The sequence below is a fragment of the Aureococcus anophagefferens genome (genome assembly GCF_000186865.1).
Source record: "Aureococcus anophagefferens unplaced genomic scaffold AURANscaffold_6, whole genome shotgun sequence".
NCBI lineage: Eukaryota > Pelagophyceae > Pelagomonadales > Pelagomonadaceae > Aureococcus > Aureococcus anophagefferens.
Window position 1 is genome coordinate 3,200 of NW_008705566.1, and position 17,272 is coordinate 20,471.

Consider the following 17,272-nt stretch of genomic DNA (forward strand, 5'->3'; position numbering starts at 1 on the left):
CCGGCGCCGCCGCGCGCGGGCGGCGCGCCGCCGATGGCCTACGGCTACCCGGCGCCGCCCCAGGAGCGGCCGCCGCCGCCGCCGCCGCCGGCCGTGCCGCCGGAGCGCCTGCGCTACGCCTGCGAGCGGCCCGTGCTCGCGGGCCCGAGCTCGCGCTACAAGGGCCGCGGCGGCCTCGGCCACGCGCTCGAGGCCGAGACGGCCGCGCTGTCCGCGCTGGGCGCCCAGGACGCGGTGCACGTGCTCGGCCTCCTCGCGCGCAAGGGCACGCCGTCCATGAAGCAGCGCGTCGCGCTCGACCTCGCGCGGTTCTACCGCAAGGCGCTCGAGCGCGAGGCCGCGGCGACGCGGGGCGCGGCCCGCGGCGGCGCTTCCGGCGACGCCGCGGCGCCCGAGAGCGACGCGCAGACCGACGAGGCCTGGCCGGGCGCCGCGCCGCGGTCGCGGAGGACGCCCGCGGAGATCCTGGCGAACGTCTTCGCGCGGCCTTTGGCGCGGCACAGCGCGACGCTCTTCAGCCACGCCGTGCGGGGCCTGCTGCTGCGCAAGGGCGGGCCGTCCTCCGGCGAGCTCCAGCTGCCCCTCGAGCTCTGCCACCCCTTCGGCGGCGGGCCCGACGGCCCCGCGGCGCTCTCGGCGTGGTGCGCGTACCTCGCGAACGCCGTGCGGCCGGGGACGCCGACGCGCGTCGCCTGGCACAGCCAGACCTGGGTCGACCCCTACCGGCAGCGCGGCGTCGTCACGGAGCTCTTCGACGCGGCGACGGGGCGTCCCGGCCCGTCGCCGCACTTGCGGGAGGCGCTCCACGCGCTCAAGGCCTGCGGCGTGAGCTTCGACGACGTCATCTTCGCCGCCGAGTCCGAGGCCTGCGTCGCCGCGGAGCAGGGAAATGGCCGCGCGGCGCCGGGCGCGCCCGACGGCGGGTCGGGCGGCCCGGCGCCGCGGTCGAAGGCGCTGCCCGGCCAGCCCTGGTCCAAGCTCGGCCACATGAGCCGCCTCCTCTCCGTGCTCCGCGACTCCCGGGTCCGGGAGGAGGTCGCGGCGCCGCCCTGGCACCCCGGCTACGGCGCGCCGCCGCCGCCGCACCACTCGCGCCCGCCCTGCGACTTCGCGCCGCACTACGGCCAGCTCGCGCCGTTCCCGCTCGCGCACCCGCACGACCCGCGCCTCGGCCCGATGCACGATCCCCGGCTGATGCACGACCCGCGGCTCATGCACGACCCGCGCTTCGGGCCGCCGCCCCACGACCCCTTCCGCGGCGCCGCGGACGTGCTCCAGTTCCCGTCGTTCTTCCGCGAGCGGCTCAACGTCAACGCGTCCGCGCTCCGGCGCGTCGTCGGCGCCGGGTCCCTCGCCAAGCTCTTCCACGAGAACATCGGCCTCTGGCGCCACGAGTGCGCCGTCGTCGAGCACGCGCGCGCGCGCGTCGACGCGGGCCTCGCCGCGGACGGCCGCGCGGGCGGCGACCGGCCGCTGCTCCTCTCGCTCGCGCAGGACGCGCGTCGCCCCGCGTCCGGGCGGGAGCGCGCCGCCGCGCATTTACGACCCCCGTCGCAGGCGCGCGACCCGCCCTTCGTCGTCGAGGACGGCCACGCGCGCGCGCTCCGCTACCTCTTCATCTGGCCGCGGACGGAGCAGTCTGTCTTCATCTTCATCCTCCGGCGCGGCCCGTGAGCGCGCCGACGACGTGGACGCGGCGGTCGCTTTCGTACCCCAAACAACTGTTGTCCCTTTTTTTGACCGGCCGCTCGCGTAACCATGTTGTTTTTGAGCGGCGAGCTTTCCGATCATTGAAATTCATGTTGACGGCAATTTAGCTGCGCTGGCTCAGCTCGAGGAAGCCGCCGCGCTCGAGCTTGTGACGCCGCTCTGCGTCGCTGCCGTCCCGCTCGTCGCAAGGGAACCATGGTCGCATTGGAGATCCCGTCGGACTACAAATACGTGCTCGTCATCTTCGCGTGCACCTTCTTCATGAACGCATTCCTCGTCGTGCGCGTCGCCAAGGCGCGCAAGCTCTACGACGTGCAGTACCCGAACCTCTACGCGCCCGCGGGCCACAAGTATGCCATGGAGTTCAACTCCGTGCAGCGCGCGCACCAGAATACGCTCGAATCCATGTCCACGGTGATCACGCAGATGCTGGTCGTCGGGCTCTTCTACCCGGTCTTCGCCGCGGCGTGCGGCGGCCTGTGGACGCTCGGCCGGATCGTCTACGGCATCGGCTACGCGTTCGGCCCGGACAAGCGCGTCTACGGCGGCCTCATCAGCCACCTCGGCGACCTGCCGCTGCAGATCGCGCTCATCCGCGTCGCCTACGACGCCTACACGACGTGGCAGTGAGCCCCCCCCCCGGCGGCGCGCGCTCGTAACTCAGACGCCGTGTCTCGTCGATCCGCCACGCCCCCCAAAATTCGGACACGCGTCTCTAGTCGGCTACGGCCGCGCGTTGCCGTAGACGGCGTAGGACGCGTTGCTCGCGGCGAGGGGCGAGGCGAGGTGCTTGCCGCTCTGGTTGCGGCGCATGCCCGGCTTGCCGGAGACGAAGGCCGAGAGGGAGAGGGGCGTCGTCGCCGGGGGCGCTGGCGAGAGCGCGGCGGCGGGCGCGCCGCGGCCCGCCTCGACGCAGGTCACCTGCTTGGAGCCGAGGTCGTGCCACTGCTTCTCGCCCGTGTCGTAGTGGACGCAGTGCATGTTCCGCCGCGCGTCGTAGGCGCATACGGTGCCCGCGTAGGACCGGTTGAAGCGGAAGGAGTAGACCTCGACGCGCGCGCCGACGTCGCGGCCGTCGCCGCGGAGCTCCGGCGGCGCGACCGCCGCGGGCGGGGCCGCCGGCTCCGGGGCGGGGATGGGCGGCGCGCGGCGCCGCGGCGGCGCGACGGCGGGCGACTTGGGCGGCCGCGCGACGCCGCGGCGGCTCCGCGCGCGCGGCGCGCGCCGCGGCGCGGCCGGCGCGTCGCCGCCGTCGCCGTCGCCGTCGCCGAACCTGGCCGCGCGCGCGGAGAGCACCGCGGCGGCGCGCGGGTCCGCGGGCGCGTGGTCCCGGAGCGACACGAGGCTCGCGGGCGCCGCGCCGCCGCCGTCGTCGCTGCTCGGCCGGCTCGGGGCCGCGTCGTCGCCCCCCGACGCCGCGTCCATGCGCGCGAGGATCGCCTCGAGCTCGGCGCGCTCGTCGCGGAGCCGCAACAAGTCCGCGTGCTCCGCGTCCAATCGCGCCGTGACGTCGTCCTGCTCGCGCGCGAGGAGCTCGGCGACGGCGCCGCGGCCGCCGGCGGACCGCGTCGCGTCGACGCGTTGTTGCAACGGGCCGTCGTCGTCGGGCGTCGACGCCCGCGACGCCTCGTCGCCCTCCGTCGGCGGCCGCGGCGACCCGTCGAGCGCCTCGACGCGCGCCTGGAGGTCGAGGATCGCCGCGTAGCCCGCGTCGCCGCTCCGCGCGGTCGACGGCCGGCCGCCGCCGGCGTCGTAGAGGAGCTGGCCCAGGGAGTGGTCCGACGTGAGCCGCTCGCCGCCGTCGGCCGGCGAGGACCGCGCGGACGACGGCCGCGGCGGCCGCTTCGCGCCGGAGCCCGGCGTCGACCGACTCGACTGCGGCCGCCGCGACGACGGCTTCGGCCGCTTCTTCTTCTTGCCGTCGGGCGTGTGCGCCAGGCGCCGGAGCAGCTCGTTCTCCGCTTTGAGCGCCGCGACCTCGCGCCGCAGCGACTCCGCGTCGTCACCGGGCGCCGCACCGGCCGCGGCCTCGACGCTCGCGGCGTAGTCGGGGCCCGCGGCGGCGAGCGCGGCCGCGAGGGCGCTTTGGAGCCGCGCGATCTCCGCCTTGGCCGCGGCGAGCGCGTCGAGGAGCGCCGCCTCGTTTTCGCCGCCGCCGGCGCCGGCCTCCGTGTTGGCGACGACGCGCGCGAGCACGCGGCGCGCGCGGTCCGCGAACTTCAGCGTCGACACGGTCTCCTCCGCGTGCGCGGCCTCGGGCGCGACGCAGGCGACGACGGCCGTGCGCGTGTTGCCGCCCAGGGCGTCCTGGAGGAGGCGCGTGAGCAGCGAGTCGCGGTAGGGCACGTGGGGCCGCCGCCGGGGGCCCTCGGCGAGCGCGGCGATGACGTTGCCGAGCGCGGAGAGCGACTGGTTGATGTTCACGTGCTCGTGGAACGCGCGCGACTTGGCCGCGGCGGCGGCGCGCGGGTCCTTCGCGGGGCCCTTGCCGTCGTCGAGGGCCGCGGCCTTCTCGGAGCCGGCGAGGTCCACGAGGTAGAGCTTCGCGCGCGTCGCGACGCCCCTCGGGTCCGTCGACTCGACGCTGACCTGGAGCACCGCGTGGGACCGGCTGCTCGCGTCGTTGCTCCTCGTGCCGCGCACGCTGCGCCGGAGCAGACCCTGGTCCACGAGGCGCACGGCCTCGTCGGCGCCGGAGACGCGGAACGCGCTGAGGCCGCTCACGTAGAGCTCCGGCGCGCGGCCCCGCCGCCTCTTGCCGAGCCGCGGCGCCTGGCGCACCTTCAGCGGCAGGTCCTCGGCGCTCAGCAGGTCCTCGAGCTTCTCGCCGTAGATCTGGAGGAAGGAGCAGTGGACGACGTAGCCGCCGGACGACGCCTCCTTCGCGTCCGCGCCGCCGTCGTCGTCGCCGCTCCCCGCGCCCGCGTCCGGGTGGAGCTCGTCGAGGCGGGCGAAGAGGGCGCGCAACGCCCGCGGCAGCACGCCCTCGGCGTCCGGCGCCGCGGCGCCGTCGGCGCCGCGCGGCGGGCCGAGCATCGTGTGCGTCTTGCCCGCGCCCGTCTGGCCGTAGGCCATGACGCAGGCGTTGAAGCCGTCGGCGACGGAGGCGACGACGTCGGCGACGCCGTCGTAGACCTCGTTTTGCGCGACGCCCGGGCCCAGGACGCTGTCGAAGGCGCCGCAGAACTGCTTGTCCTTGCTGCACTCGACCAGGAGCTCCTCGCCGCTGCCGTCGGCGCTCCGCCCGAGCACGCGCACGGCCGCCGCGCCGCCGTCGCCGAGGACCGGCCGGACGCGGATGAGCACGCGGATGCACTCCGACCCATCGGGCTTCCGCGGCGACGCTGCCATGGCTAGCGCTAGGTCCGGACCGCCGCCATCGGGCTGCCGCTCTCAACCGTCTCGGGGGTGATCCTGCCGTCACGAAGCTGCCGGTGCTCGACAATTCAAGAGTGAGGCTGCCCCGCGCGAGACGATGGCGTCGCGGCGCGACGACACGTCGTCGGAGGAGGACGGCATCGAGCTGGGCCGGCGCGGCGAGGCGCGGAACCCCGTCGGCCGCGGCGACTCGCGGGCCGCGCGGCGGAGCCGCGAGAGCGCGCGGCGCGAGGGCGAGGCCGGCGAGGCGAAGCGCGGCGGCCGCCGCGGCGGCGGCTCGTCGTCGGAGACCGACGACGAGGAGGCGCCGGCGCCCTCGTCGGCGCCCCTGAGCCCGCGGAGCCGCGCGCGCGCGCGCGTCGAGAAGCGGCGCGCGGAGCGCGAGGCCCGGGACCGCGGCGGCGGCGCCCGGCGCGGCGGCGACCGCGGCGTCGAGATGCGGCGGCGGCCCGGCGACGAGGTCAAGGACGAGGGGTCCGGCGAGAACGGCGACGAGGCGGCGCCGGGGCCGCGGCGCGGCGACGGCGACGGGGGCGCGGATGCGTTCGTCGACGACGCGCTCGGCCGCGCCGCCGGGCCCGACGGCCGGCGGCTCTACCGGCCCGCCGCGGTGCTCCGCTGGGCCGACGCGGCGTCCGTCGCCGCGACGCTGGCCCTGGGCTGGTGCTTCCTCGCCTTCCAGGTGCTCTGCCTCTACGACGGCCAGTGCGTCCCGTCGACCGGCGACCCGGCGATCCTCGAGGACTCGTACGTCGCGCGGGGCCTCCTCGCCGTCCTGCTAATTTGCGGCTTCATCGTCGTGCCCTACGTCATCGCGGCCACGGACAGCGCTAGACGCATGCGCATCCTGCGGCTCGCGGGCGAGGACGCCATCAAGCGGAACCGCGCGATCTTCTGGTATCCGGACCGGCGCTGCGTCGCGGCCGCGACCGCGCTGGCCGTCGGCTTCGGCCTCTGCCTCGCCGCCACGGCCATCGAGCGCAGCGCCTACCGCCTGGCCAAGGCGAACTTCGGCAAGAACGCGAAGCGCACCTGGGACGACTGCGAGGACGAGGCCGCGCCGGACGGCACGTGGCGCGAGCGCGACGACTGCCCCTGGACCAACGACGTCAAGGTCTACTACGACGACGCCGGCGCGCTCGCGGACGCGCGCACGGACAACATCCAGCACGTCGTCATCTTCGCGGCCGTGGAGAGCGTGTTGCTCTTCCTCTGCGCCGTCTTCCTCGTGCTGTCGTGGAACTCGACGACGGGCTTCTCGGGCTTCGGCACGGGCCTCCGGCTCAAGCCGAGGCTCATCGAGAGGTAGCGCGGGTCTCGACTAAACACGCCTCGGCCCGCGTTAGAAGTCCTGCCGCGCGTTGAGCAGGATCTCCACGGTCCGCTCGCTGTCCGGCAGGACGAAGGGCTTGCGGCTCAGGGCGCGGTAGGCGTCGTAGTGCTCGTGGGCGAAGCCCTTCTTCGTCTCGCCGCGGCCCGCGCGCTGCACGGCGAGGCGCCGGTACGCCTCCGCGTCGCCGCGGTCGTAGGCGCCGTGGCGGCCCGGGCCGCGCGAGACCGCGTACTGGTTCTGGACGACGGCCTCGCGCGAGTTGCCGATGGCGTCGTAGATCTGGGCGAGGTTCCGCCGCGCGCCGACGTCGTTGGGGTCGATCCGCACGGCCGCCTTGGCGTGCTGGAACGCCTCGTCGTAGCGGCCGCGCGCGGCGTAGACCGCGGCGATGTTCTTGTTCCCGAGGAAGTTCTCGGAGTCCAGCTGCAGGATCATCTTGAACTCGTTGACGGCGCGCTGCCAGTAGTGGCGGCCGAGCTTGAAGATGGCGAGCGCGAGGTCGTTGCGCGCCTTGAGGTCCTGCGGGTTCGACAGGACCGCGAACTTTAGGCGCCGCAGCGCCTCGTCGACCTGGCCGCTCTCCTGGAGCAGGGGCGCCAAGAGGTGGTGGTTCTTCGCCTGGAGGTGGTTCGCCTCGACCTTGCGCTCGAGGTAGGCCCGCGCCTCGGACCGGATCATGGCCGTGTGCCGCTCCTGGATGATCTTGTCCTGGGCCTCCTTGAGCTCGCGCAGGCGCGTCTCGGGATCGGACATGGCGGCCCGGCCCCGGGGGCGCCTCTCTTAGATGGGAGCGGCCCAGGCCCGGCGAGTGGGTGTTAGCTCACTGGGCAGGGGCAGCGCCCATCGTGCAGCCGGGCTGCACCGTCTAAGATGCGTGCAGCACCATCGGCCGCGCTCGCCACCGAGGCCGGGCTGTGGCAGCAGGAGCGCCGCGCCGCGCCAAACATCATGGCGCCGAAGCGCGCGAGCCGTCGCGGGCGCAACGGCCGGCCGTCCTTCGCCGCGTACTGCTGCGTGCGCGCGGCCATCGTCGTCCTCGGGTCCACGTTCTCCGTCTTCCTCCTCATGATGTCCCACATGCAGGGCCTGCACCACGAGAGCCCGTCCTTCGCCGTGGCGCACGCGGCGAGCGGCGCCGCCGGGCGCGGCGCCGTGCGCACCTCGGAGACGGACCGCGAGGCGCCCATGGCGCGCGAGGAGCCCGCGCCGCGGCTCCGCGGCGCGGCCGACGGCCTCGGCGCGGACGTCGCCGCGGGCCTCCGGGCCGCGCGCGAGTCGCCCGAGGGCTTCGTCATCCGCGAGCGGCGGCCCGAGCCCGCCGTTCCGCCGCCGCCGCCGCCGCCGCCGCCGGTGGCGCCGCGCGCCGCGGCGCCCGCGGCGCCCGACGCCGAGCTCTCGCTAGAGGAGATCGTGACGACGCTCACCAAATTCCTCGGCGAGGTCCACGACGCGTTCGCGGCGGCGCGGCAGACGTCGAAGGAGGCCATCTGGAACGCCTACGTCGCCGTCGCCGAGCGGACGCTCGTGCCCTTCGAGCGCAAATTCGCCGGGCGCACGATCCGCCCCGTCCGCGAGGACGGGTCCGTCTTCGTGTCCGTCGCCGCGTACCGCGACCACATGCTCGGCCACACGCTCAGCGAGCTCTTCGGCAACGCGGCGTCGCCGGAGCGCGTCGTCGCCGGCGTCGTCATGCAGAACTGCGTCGAAAAGTGCCGCACGGGCGTCGAGGTCGTCTCGAAGCCGGGCGAGCCCACGCGCACGAAGGTGTCGGACGCGCCGCCGGACCGCGACGGCGTCCTCGAGTTCTGCTCGTCGGATGCGGGGCGGCCCCACTGCGAGGCCGGGCGCGTGCGCGTGCTGCGGGTCAACGAGACGGAGAGTCTGGGGCCCGCGTTCGCGCGGTATCTCGCGTCGAAGCTCTGGCTCGGCGAGCACTACTACGTCCAGATCGACGCGCACATGTGGACCGTCGACGGCTGGGACGAGGATCTGCGCGTCGCTTTGCGGGCGGCGCCGTCGTACCCCAAGGTCGTCATGTCCGCGTACCCGCCGGGCCCGGACGACCGGGGGTCGTGGAAGCGGTCGCCGCGCGGCACGGGCAAGCTCTGCGGCGCCGAGTTCTCGAAATCGTCCGTCGAGGCCCACATCATCCGCCTGAGCGGCGGCGGCGGCGGCGGCGCCATCTCCGCGCCGGCGCCCCAGCCGCCGCGGTCCGTCTACGTGGGCGCGGGCTTCTTCGCGGCGCACGCGTCGTTCCTGGGAGAGCTGCCCTTCGACCCCTATTTACCGTTCGTGTTCATGGGCGAGGAGATCGCCCTGACGACGCGCTTCTTCACCAACGGCTGGGACGTCTACGCGCCGCGCGTCAGCCTCTTCGCGCACCAGTACCGCCCGGGCAAGCTGGGGCTCCCCAAGTTCTGGGAGTCGACGGACCGGACCTTCGGTTCCGGCGGGTCCAACACGAAATTGATGCTCATGATCGTCGACCGCGTGAAGCACGTCGTGGGCTACCCGGACCCGCCGAAGAACGCCGGCGTGCTCGCGCACCTCCGGGACCCGGACGGGCCGAACTACGGCCTCGGCGGCGCGCGCCCGCTGTCCCGCTTCCTCGACATGGCGGGCCTGGACATGGTCAAGCAGACCGCGAGCACCCAGGGCTGGTGCAGCAAGGGGCAGCAGCCGCCGCCGGAGTTTCTTTAAGCTGGCTTATTCGGGCGTCGACCGCGACTCCTCGATGTCCCGCAGAATCCGCTCCGCGAGCGCGACGCTCCCGGGATCGTCGTCGAGGTGCCGCGCCGCGCGGGCGCGCGTGCGCGCCTCGAGCACGTCGCCGGCCTGGAGCGCCGCGATGGCTAAATTCGCGAGCGTGCTCCCCAGCTCGCGGTGCTCCAGGGACGCCTCGAGGCTCGCGCGCGCCGCCGGGAGGTTCTTTCGTCGCAGGTGGATCGCGCCGACGTTGCCCAACGCCTCGGCCGTCGACGCCGGCGGCACGCCGTTCTGGTCCGCCGCGCTCAGGAAGTCCTCGTAGGCGTCGAGCGCCTCGTCGAGCTGGCCCGCGCGCTGCAGCGTGAGCGCGCGGTCCCACAGGTCCTTCAACGACACCGTTTCGCTGGAGCGCAGCCGGAAGTCGTCGTCGCTGATTGCAGCGCGGCTCCGGACGACACATGACGGTCTCGATTGCAGCAAAAACGCGTCGACCGACAGCAGCCATGCTGCGAAGAGTAGCCGCATCGGCACTGCCATTCCTCGCAGAACTGCCACAGCACTTGAGAATCGTCGAAGGCCTCGTCGACCGGCCTCCTCGGAGTTCGAGCCGACCCCTTCGGAGGTACAATCGATCTACTTTCCCCCGCCCTCCCGCGGCGCGAAGGGCGGGGCGGGGCGCTTGCCGGCGTCGCGCCGCCGACTCACGCGCCGAAGACGACGGTGCCCGAGCCCGCGAGGAACTGGCGGACGACGGCGTGCTCCGCGATGACGGCGATGTTCTCCGTGTAGGCGACGGACATGGCGCCGCCGGCCTGCTTGAAGACGTCCTCGACGCAGGTGTCGATCTCGTCGGGCTGCATGGCCGGGTCGCCGAACCAGGACGCGACGTTGTTCATCGCGTTGAGCACGAAGCACATCTCCGCGGCCTTGACGTGGCCCGTCTCGTCGACGTCGTAGAGCTCGAAGGCGAACTGGAGCTTCTGGGGCACGTCCCCCCGCGCCAGCGGGCTCACGCCGACGACGAACTCGCGGTAGTTGATCTGGCCGTCGCCCATCTTGTCGAACATGGTGAAGAGGCGCTCTAAAATCTCCGCGTCGGCCTCGGCGACGCTGATCTCGTCGAGGCCCCGCGTGAACTCGTCGCGCGTGATCGTGTTCGGGTTCCCGCCGGACGCCTTGGCCATCTCCCCGAACTTGGCGCGCATGCCCAGGAGCTCCTTGCGCTCGATGGTCGTCACGTTCGACATGGCCGCGACGTAGAGGTTCCGCGACCCCTTGCTCACGCCGTTCCCCATGGTGGCGGACGCCGGCGCGGCTGCTCGCGAACCGCCCGCGTCGGCCGCCGACCTGCACGAGGACGCGCCCGGCCCCGGACGAGGAGCGCGCGCACAAAACGAGCGGGAGCGCTGCCCTCGTCGCCGGCAGCCCCGCTTGGATCGGGAAGTCAACGTTAACCCCCAGGTTTGGGTGATGATGGGCCTCCGCCGGGCTGCCCGGCCGGCCCTGGTCGCCGCGGCGCTGCTCGGCCTCTGCGGCTGGGTCGGCCGCGGGCCGCGCGCGCCGCTGGAGGCGGCGCTGTCGAGCGCCGCCGCCGGGGACGGCGCCGGACGCATCTACAAGGTCACGTTCCTGTCGCTCAACGCGTCGGCCGACGGCGCCTTCCTCGAGCGCGTCGGCGGCTTCAGCGGCGTGACGGACGTCTGGCACCGGAACGTCGGCGGCGCCGCCGCCGGCGCGGCCTGCGCCGTGCGCCAGACCGCCGAGGCCCTCGGCGCGGTGCAGATCCACCTCGTCGAGGACGGCTTCGCCGCGGGCGCGGTGCCCGCGGAGGCGTGGGTCGACGGCTGCTTCAACGCGCTCCACGGCGACCTCGGCGCGCCGGCCTGGGGCGGCTGGGACGACTTCATGAGCGCCGGCACGGCCTTCTACTACGACGACCTCACGCCGGTCGCGGCGGCCGCCGCGCGCGACGGCACGCCCTTCGTCGGGCGGCGCTACGCGAACCCGCGCGACGGCCTGCCCATGTACGCCATGTTCCTCAACCTGCCGCGGTCCGGGTCGATCGTCGAGTTCCACTCGGCCGCGCTCGACGGCCGCCTCGCGGAGACGCACTTTTCGCGGCCGTTCTCGCCGGACGAGTGCGAGGTCCACCACGCGGCGCGGTCCCCCGTCGCCGCGCTCAACGCGACTTATCGCGCCCTCTACGCCGCCAAGGGCATCCCAACCGGCGCCACCGTGCCCTACCTCTTCCGCGTGTCGACGCTCCTTCCGGACGCGAACGCGACGGCCGCCGCGGCGGCCGCGCTGGCCCGCCACGGCGCCGTCGCCGTCTCCGAGACGGCGGCGTCCGCCGACGGCGCCTGCGCGACGTCCCGCGTCGTGCTGAGCGACGTCGACGGCGCGCAGACCGTGGACCTGCTGCTGAACTCGCGAGCGACGCTCCGCGCGCGCGACGCGTCCGCGCCGGCCTTCTGCGACGCGGCGACCTACGCCGCCTACGTCGCGGGCCTCCACGCGGCGAGCTTCGGCGTCGACGCCGGCTGGGACCGCTTCATCGACCGCCACGTCGGCGTGGCGACGAACGCGACGAGTCTGGACGCGCACGCGCGCGCGCTGGACGGCGACGGCGTCGGCTGGCACGCCCACCTCGACACCGTGGCGGACGGCGTCTCCTACGGCTCGGCCTGGACGGCCCTCGCCATGGGCGGCCTCGGCCTCGAGGTCTACGCGCCGAGCGACGGGACATACTTCGCCGACGGCGCCCTGCTGCCCCTCAACTTCTGCAACGCGACGACGGACTGCGCGTCCTTCGACGCCTGCGCCGAGGCCGTCGTCGTGTCATCGTCGCGCCAGCGCTATAGCTTCTCCTAGCGCGGGCATCTCCCGGTTCGCGATCGCCGCGGCGGTAAGTGCGGCGAAGTGCGGCGCCGGCGGTTTCAAGTTATGGTGCACGTCCGAGTCAAACACCGACTATATCCTTACCTCGACGGCGCCGCTCGTTGGGGCTGCCCACTCCACGACGACTACCTGCCCGCCCCGTGGGCCGCCTCCGTCGTCGCTCCCCGGGAGGCCCGGGCCCGCCGGCGCGCCCCGGGCGGTCGGCCGCGCCCCCGCGCGTTCGTCGCCATGTCCCTGGCGGCGGCGGCCCTGACGCTGACGGCGGCGACGAAGATCAAGAACAAGGGCAGCGTGTCCGTCCAGGTCGTCGTGCGATGCCGGCCGCTGAACAAGAAGGAGATCACGGAGGAGCGCACGCCGATCATCGAGGTCGACGCGACGCGCGTCCACATCACGAAGACCATCGGGAACGGGGGCATGGCGCTCACGAAGGACGCGCGTCGCGCCGCGTCTTCCGCCGCGCGCGCGGACCGCGCGACGCGACGCGACGCCGCCCGCAGGAGCAACTCGCGCAGAAGAAGCAGTTCACGTTCGACGCCTGCTACGACGAGAAGTCGACGCAGAAGCAGTTCTACGAGGAGTCGTGCTACCCCTTGGTCGAGAGCGTCATGGAGGGCTTCAACGGCACCATCTTCGCGTATGGGCAGACGGGCTGCGGCAAGACGTGGACCATGCAGGGCCCGTCCCAGCCCAAGGAGCTGCGGGGCGTCATCCCGTCGTCCTTCGACCACATCTTCGAGAACATCCGCGTCTCCAAGGGCGTCGAGTACCTCGTGCGGTGCTCGTACCTCGAGATCTACAACGAGGAGATCCGGGACCTGCTGGGCAACGACCCCAAGGCGCGGTGCGAGCTCAAGGAGGACCCGAGCCGCGGCGTCTACGTCAAGGGGCTGAGCAACGTCGTCGTCCAGGACGAGGCGACGATCAACCGCGTCATGGACACGGGCCTGGAGAACCGGACGACGGGCGCGACGCTCATGAACGAGGGGTCGTCGCGGTCCCACAGCATCTTTACGTTGGTGCTCGAGATGAACACGGTCGACGCCGACGGCAAGGACCACTTCACCATGGGCAAGCTGAACCTCGTGGACCTGGCGGGCTCCGAGCGCCAGTCGAAGACGGGCGCGACGGGCGACCGGCTCAAGGAGGGCTGCAAGATCAACCTGTCGCTGTCGGCCCTGGGCAACGTCATCTCGGCGCTCGTCGACGGCAAGGGCAAGCACATCCCCTACCGCGACTCGAAGCTCACGCGGCTCCTCCAGGACTCGCTCGGCGGCAACACGAAGACGCTCATGGTCGCGGCGATCTCGCCCGCGGACTACAACTACGACGAGACGCTGAGCACGCTGCGCTACGCGAACCGCGCGAAGAACATCAAGAACAAGCCCAAGATCAACGAGGACCCCAAGGACGCGATGCTCCGCGAGTACAAGTCGGAGATCGACCGCCTGAAGCAGCTCCTCGAGGCGCAGCAGCACGCGGCGGCGGCGGGCCCGGGCGTGGCCCTCGGGGCGCCGCCGCCGGCCCTGGCGGCGCCGTCGCTGTCCGCGGCCATGGTCGGCACGACGGGGTCGGCGGAGATGGCCGGCGGCCGCGCGACGGCGCCCGTCGCCGCGCCCGGCGAGGTCCAGCGCGTCGAGGTCGTCAAGCACGTGCCCGGCGAGACCAAGGTCGTGGAGAAGGTCGTGGAGAAGGTCGTCAAGAAGGTGGAAGTAGTGGAGAAGGTCGTCGAGAAGGTCGTCGAGGTCGAGAAGGTCGTCGAGGTCATCCCGAAGCAGCACGTGCAGCAGCACGGCGCCCTCGAGGAGTACAACTCGTCCCTGGTAGAGCAGCAGAAGCGCCTCGGCCGCGAGCTCGAGAAGCAGAAGCGCATGAGCGTCGCCGCGCAGAGCGGCGCCGAGGATTTGGCGAGGAAGCTCGCGGATTTACAGAGAAAGGTCGTCGGCGGCGAGTCGTTCCGGAGGAGCAGCGGCGACGCCTTCGACGACGGGGGCCAGCCCGCCGAGGACCTGGACAAGATCCTCGCGCGCCGCGAGAAGCGGCACCGGGACATGGAGGACCGGCTCCGCGAGCGGAAAAGGCAGACCGAGGAGGCCGAGGCCGCGCGGCGCGCGGCCGAGGAGGAGAAGGAGGCCATCGAGGAGAATCTGAAGGCCGTGGAGTCCCAGGCGACGCAGCGCGAGCGCCAGATCACGCGGCGGCGCAAGCGCGCGGAGCGGAAATTGCTCGACGCGCAGCAGGAGATCGAGGACCTGACGGCCGAGTTCCAGCGCGAGCGCGAGGCCCACCTCGACGCGTTGCGCGAGGCGAACCGCGAGGCCCAGCTCTGGCGCCAGGTCTCCGAGCTCGTCCTGCCGCCCAAGGAGGTGGCCCGGGTCTGGCAGCGGTCGACGTACGAGGAGGATCTGGAGAAGTGGCAGCTGCCCCAGCTCCTCAAGCCCAAGCGCGACTACCAGAACCTCCAGTGCCCGCCGTTGCCGACGCTCGGCGGCGGCGGCGCCTTCGCGCCGGCCAAGGGCGGCGCCGCGGCCGCGCTCTTCGACGGCGGCGGCGCCTTCGACGACGAGGTCCTCGACACGGGCCGCAGCGAGACGCCGGGTTTGCCGTTGGGCTCGGCGCGCGACGTCGACTACGGCGAGCGGCCCTCGAGCCGCCCGGGCTCGCGCCCCTCCACCAAGGACCGCGAGCGCGAGCGCAAGCGCGAGGAGCGGCGCGCGGCGCGCCGCGACGCGAAGCGCCGCGAGCGCGAGGAGCGACGGGCGAGCAAGGGCGCCGGGGCCGACGACGCCGACGCGGGCCTGCCCCCGACCTGGGACCAGGGCTTCGAGCCCAAGCCCGAGAAGCAGCGACGGTCGAAGAAGGAGCCGTCCCTCGCCGCCGCGCGCGAGGGCAACTTCGACGTCTCCTTCTAGCGCGCCCGGGTCCGCTCCGCCCCTCCCCGCGGGCCGCGCCCGCCGCCGCGCACCGCCCGCGCGCGTCTTTTTCTGCGCGCGCTGCTACTTACGGTTTTCGTCTTTGTTTTTTCGGGAGGAATCTGACATTTACTGCACGATGACATCACGATGCATTCTTGCCGCAACCAGTTGGCGGCCAGCTCGAAGCTCGCCTGCGAAGCGCTGTAACCGCGCGCGCGGCCTCCACCAGGCCGGTCGCAGCACCCGGTCGTCGCCGCCGCGCCGTCGTCGTCGCGCCATGGCCGAGCTCGGGGACTTCATCTGCCAGGGGCGCGTCTCCGCCAAGGAGGTCAGCGTCGAGATGATGGACTACACCTACGTCGACAAGTGCGAGGACCTGCCGGAGCTGCGGTCCATCCTCAAGGAGCTCAAGACGGGCACCTACGGGCGGTACCCGCACCTCGAGGGCCACGTCGAGAAGAAAATTCTGAACCTGCTCCCGCCGAAGGAGCGCGCGAAATACGAGGCGCTCACGCGCGAGCCGACGGCGCTGGACGCGCGGCTCGCGCGCGAGGAGGTCGAGAGCTTCTCCAAGGCGCAGATGGAGGACGACGAGCGCCTCCGCACGGAGGTGTACGTATCATCGAAGCCGCGCGCGTCGCGCCTGCCGCCGCCGCGGAACGCGAAGCCGGGCGGCCGAACCGAGCCGGCGCCGCGCGCGCCGCAGTCCTACCTGGACGAGAGCGAGAAGAAGGACAAGAAGGACCGCATCAGCGGCTACGACTTCCGGTCCTGGGACACCTTCGACGTCGACGCCGAGTGCTCCAAGGTCGACGAGGCCGACAAAACGAAGGAGGCCGCGCGGAAGCGGGCCGCCGAGGACCGGAAGCGGGCGGAGGAGGCCAAGGCGCGGCGGTCCCTGGCGGATTTAAAGGGCGCGGCGGACGCGCTCGGCGTCGACGACCTCGCGCCCGCGGAGCGCGCCTTCCTCGCCGCGCGCGAGAAGCACAAGGGCAACGAGGCCTACAAGGCGGGCGAGTCGCGCGACGCCTACGACGCGTACACGCGGTCCCTGGCCTACGACGGCGCCAACGCCGTCGTCTTCGCGAACCGCGCCATGGCGTCGATCCGCCTCGGGCTGCTCGAGCGCGCCGAGGACGACTGCACGTGCGCGCTGAAGATCGACCCGGACTACGCGAAGGCGCGGCAGCGCCGCGGCATGACGCGCCACAAGCGCGGCAAGTACGCCGCGGCCATCGAGGACCTCGAGCGCGCCTGCGCCGAGGACCCGACCAACGAGCCGCTGCGGAAGCTGCTCAAGCAGTCCTGCGACAAGTACGAGGACGTCGAGGGCCAGAAGGCGCAGCTCAAGCGCGACGCGGCGCCCGCGCCCTTCGTCGCCGTCGCCATCGACGACGACGACGACGAGAGCGACGACGACGGCGCGGCGCCCGCGGCGGCGAAGCCCGCCTTCACGAAGATCGCCATCGCCGACGACGACGAGTCGAGCGACGACGACGAGGTCTTCGAGGCGGGCGCCGACGGCGCCTTCGACCTGCCGGAGTCGGAGCCGCCGGCGCCCGCGACCTTCACGGGGCCCGTCAAGGTCGCCATCGAAGACGACGACGACAGCGAGGAAGACGTGCCCATCAAGGCCGCGCCCGTCAAGGTCGCCATCGACGACGACGACGACAGCGAGGAGGACGTGCCCATCAAGGCCGCGCCCGTCAAGGTCGCCATCGACGACGACGACGACAGCGAGGAGGACGTGCCCATCAAGTCCGCGCCCGTCAAGGTCGCCATCGAGGACGACGACGACAGCGAGGAGGACGTGCCCATCAAGGCCGCGCCGGTTAAGGTCGCCATCGAGGACGACGACGAGAGCGAGGAGGACGTGCCCATCAAGGCCGCGCCCGTTAAGGTCGCCATCGAGGACGACGACGACGACGACGAGCCGCCGGCGTTGTCTTCGACGCCCAAGGTCGCCGTCGACGACGACGACGACGCGCAGGGGTCGTCGCAGGCGTCGCCGACGACGTCGCAGGGGTCCTGGGAGGACCTCGGCAAGAAGAAGGAGGAGGAGAAGCCCGCGGACGCCGACAAGCTAAAAGCCGAGGGCAACGCGCTCATGGGCGCGGGCGACTTCGCGGGCGCCGTCGCCAAGTACGGCGCGGCGCTCGACGCGGACGCGGGCCACTACGCGTCGCGGGCGAACCGGTCCCTCGCGCGGCTCAAGCTCGGCGACCACGCTGGCGCCGCGGCCGACTGCGACGCGTGCCTCTCCCACGTGGAGTCGGCCGACGCGGCGAAGCGCGTCAAGGCGCTCTTCCGCCGCGCCGAGGCGCGCGAGGGC

General features: G+C 73.1%; 6 protein-coding genes across 6 annotated transcripts in view; 4 read left to right on the forward strand and 2 right to left on the reverse strand.

Annotated features, from left to right (window-relative positions):
* Positions 1–1,674, forward strand: part of NAR4 (putative formate/nitrite transporter) — a gene marked incomplete at both ends in the record, with an annotated part of 4,841 nt that extends 3,167 nt beyond the window's left edge. The window contains one exon of the mRNA XM_009037167.1: positions 64–1,674. Coding sequence (XP_009035415.1) covers positions 64–1,674 — 1,611 coding nt within the window. The remainder of the gene's footprint in view (positions 1–63) is intronic.
* Positions 1,675–1,861: 187 nt separating this feature from the next.
* AURANDRAFT_59981 (hypothetical protein) lies at positions 1,862–2,405 on the forward strand (the record flags this gene model as incomplete). Its single annotated transcript, XM_009037168.1, has 1 exon — positions 1,862–2,405. One exon carries the CDS (start codon positions 1,906–1,908, stop codon positions 2,338–2,340), a length of 435 nt encoding a protein of 144 aa, XP_009035416.1.
* Positions 2,406–3,903: 1,498 nt separating this feature from the next.
* AURANDRAFT_24579 (hypothetical protein) lies at positions 3,904–5,061 on the reverse strand (the record flags this gene model as incomplete). Its single annotated transcript, XM_009037719.1, has 1 exon — positions 3,904–5,061. A coding segment is annotated over one exon (1,158 nt), but the record flags the coding sequence as incomplete, so codon positions are not given.
* Positions 5,062–9,969: 4,908 nt separating this feature from the next.
* AURANDRAFT_15739 (hypothetical protein) lies at positions 9,970–10,278 on the reverse strand (the record flags this gene model as incomplete). The annotated part of the gene is made up of 1 exon (XM_009037718.1): positions 9,970–10,278. A coding segment is annotated over one exon (309 nt), but the record flags the coding sequence as incomplete, so codon positions are not given.
* A 1,975-nt stretch (positions 10,279–12,253) lies between these two features.
* Positions 12,254–14,937, forward strand: AURANDRAFT_24616 (hypothetical protein; the record flags this gene model as incomplete). The annotated part of the gene is made up of 4 exons (XM_009037169.1): positions 12,254–12,409; positions 12,529–13,581; positions 13,789–13,965; positions 14,023–14,937. 4 exons carry the CDS (start codon positions 12,254–12,256, stop codon positions 14,935–14,937), a joined length of 2,301 nt encoding a protein of 766 aa, XP_009035417.1.
* Positions 14,938–15,520: 583 nt separating this feature from the next.
* AURANDRAFT_24073 (hypothetical protein) lies at positions 15,521–16,387 on the forward strand (the record flags this gene model as incomplete). Its single annotated transcript, XM_009037170.1, has 1 exon — positions 15,521–16,387. A coding segment is annotated over one exon (867 nt), but the record flags the coding sequence as incomplete, so codon positions are not given.
* Positions 16,388–17,272: the final 885 nt, after the last annotated feature.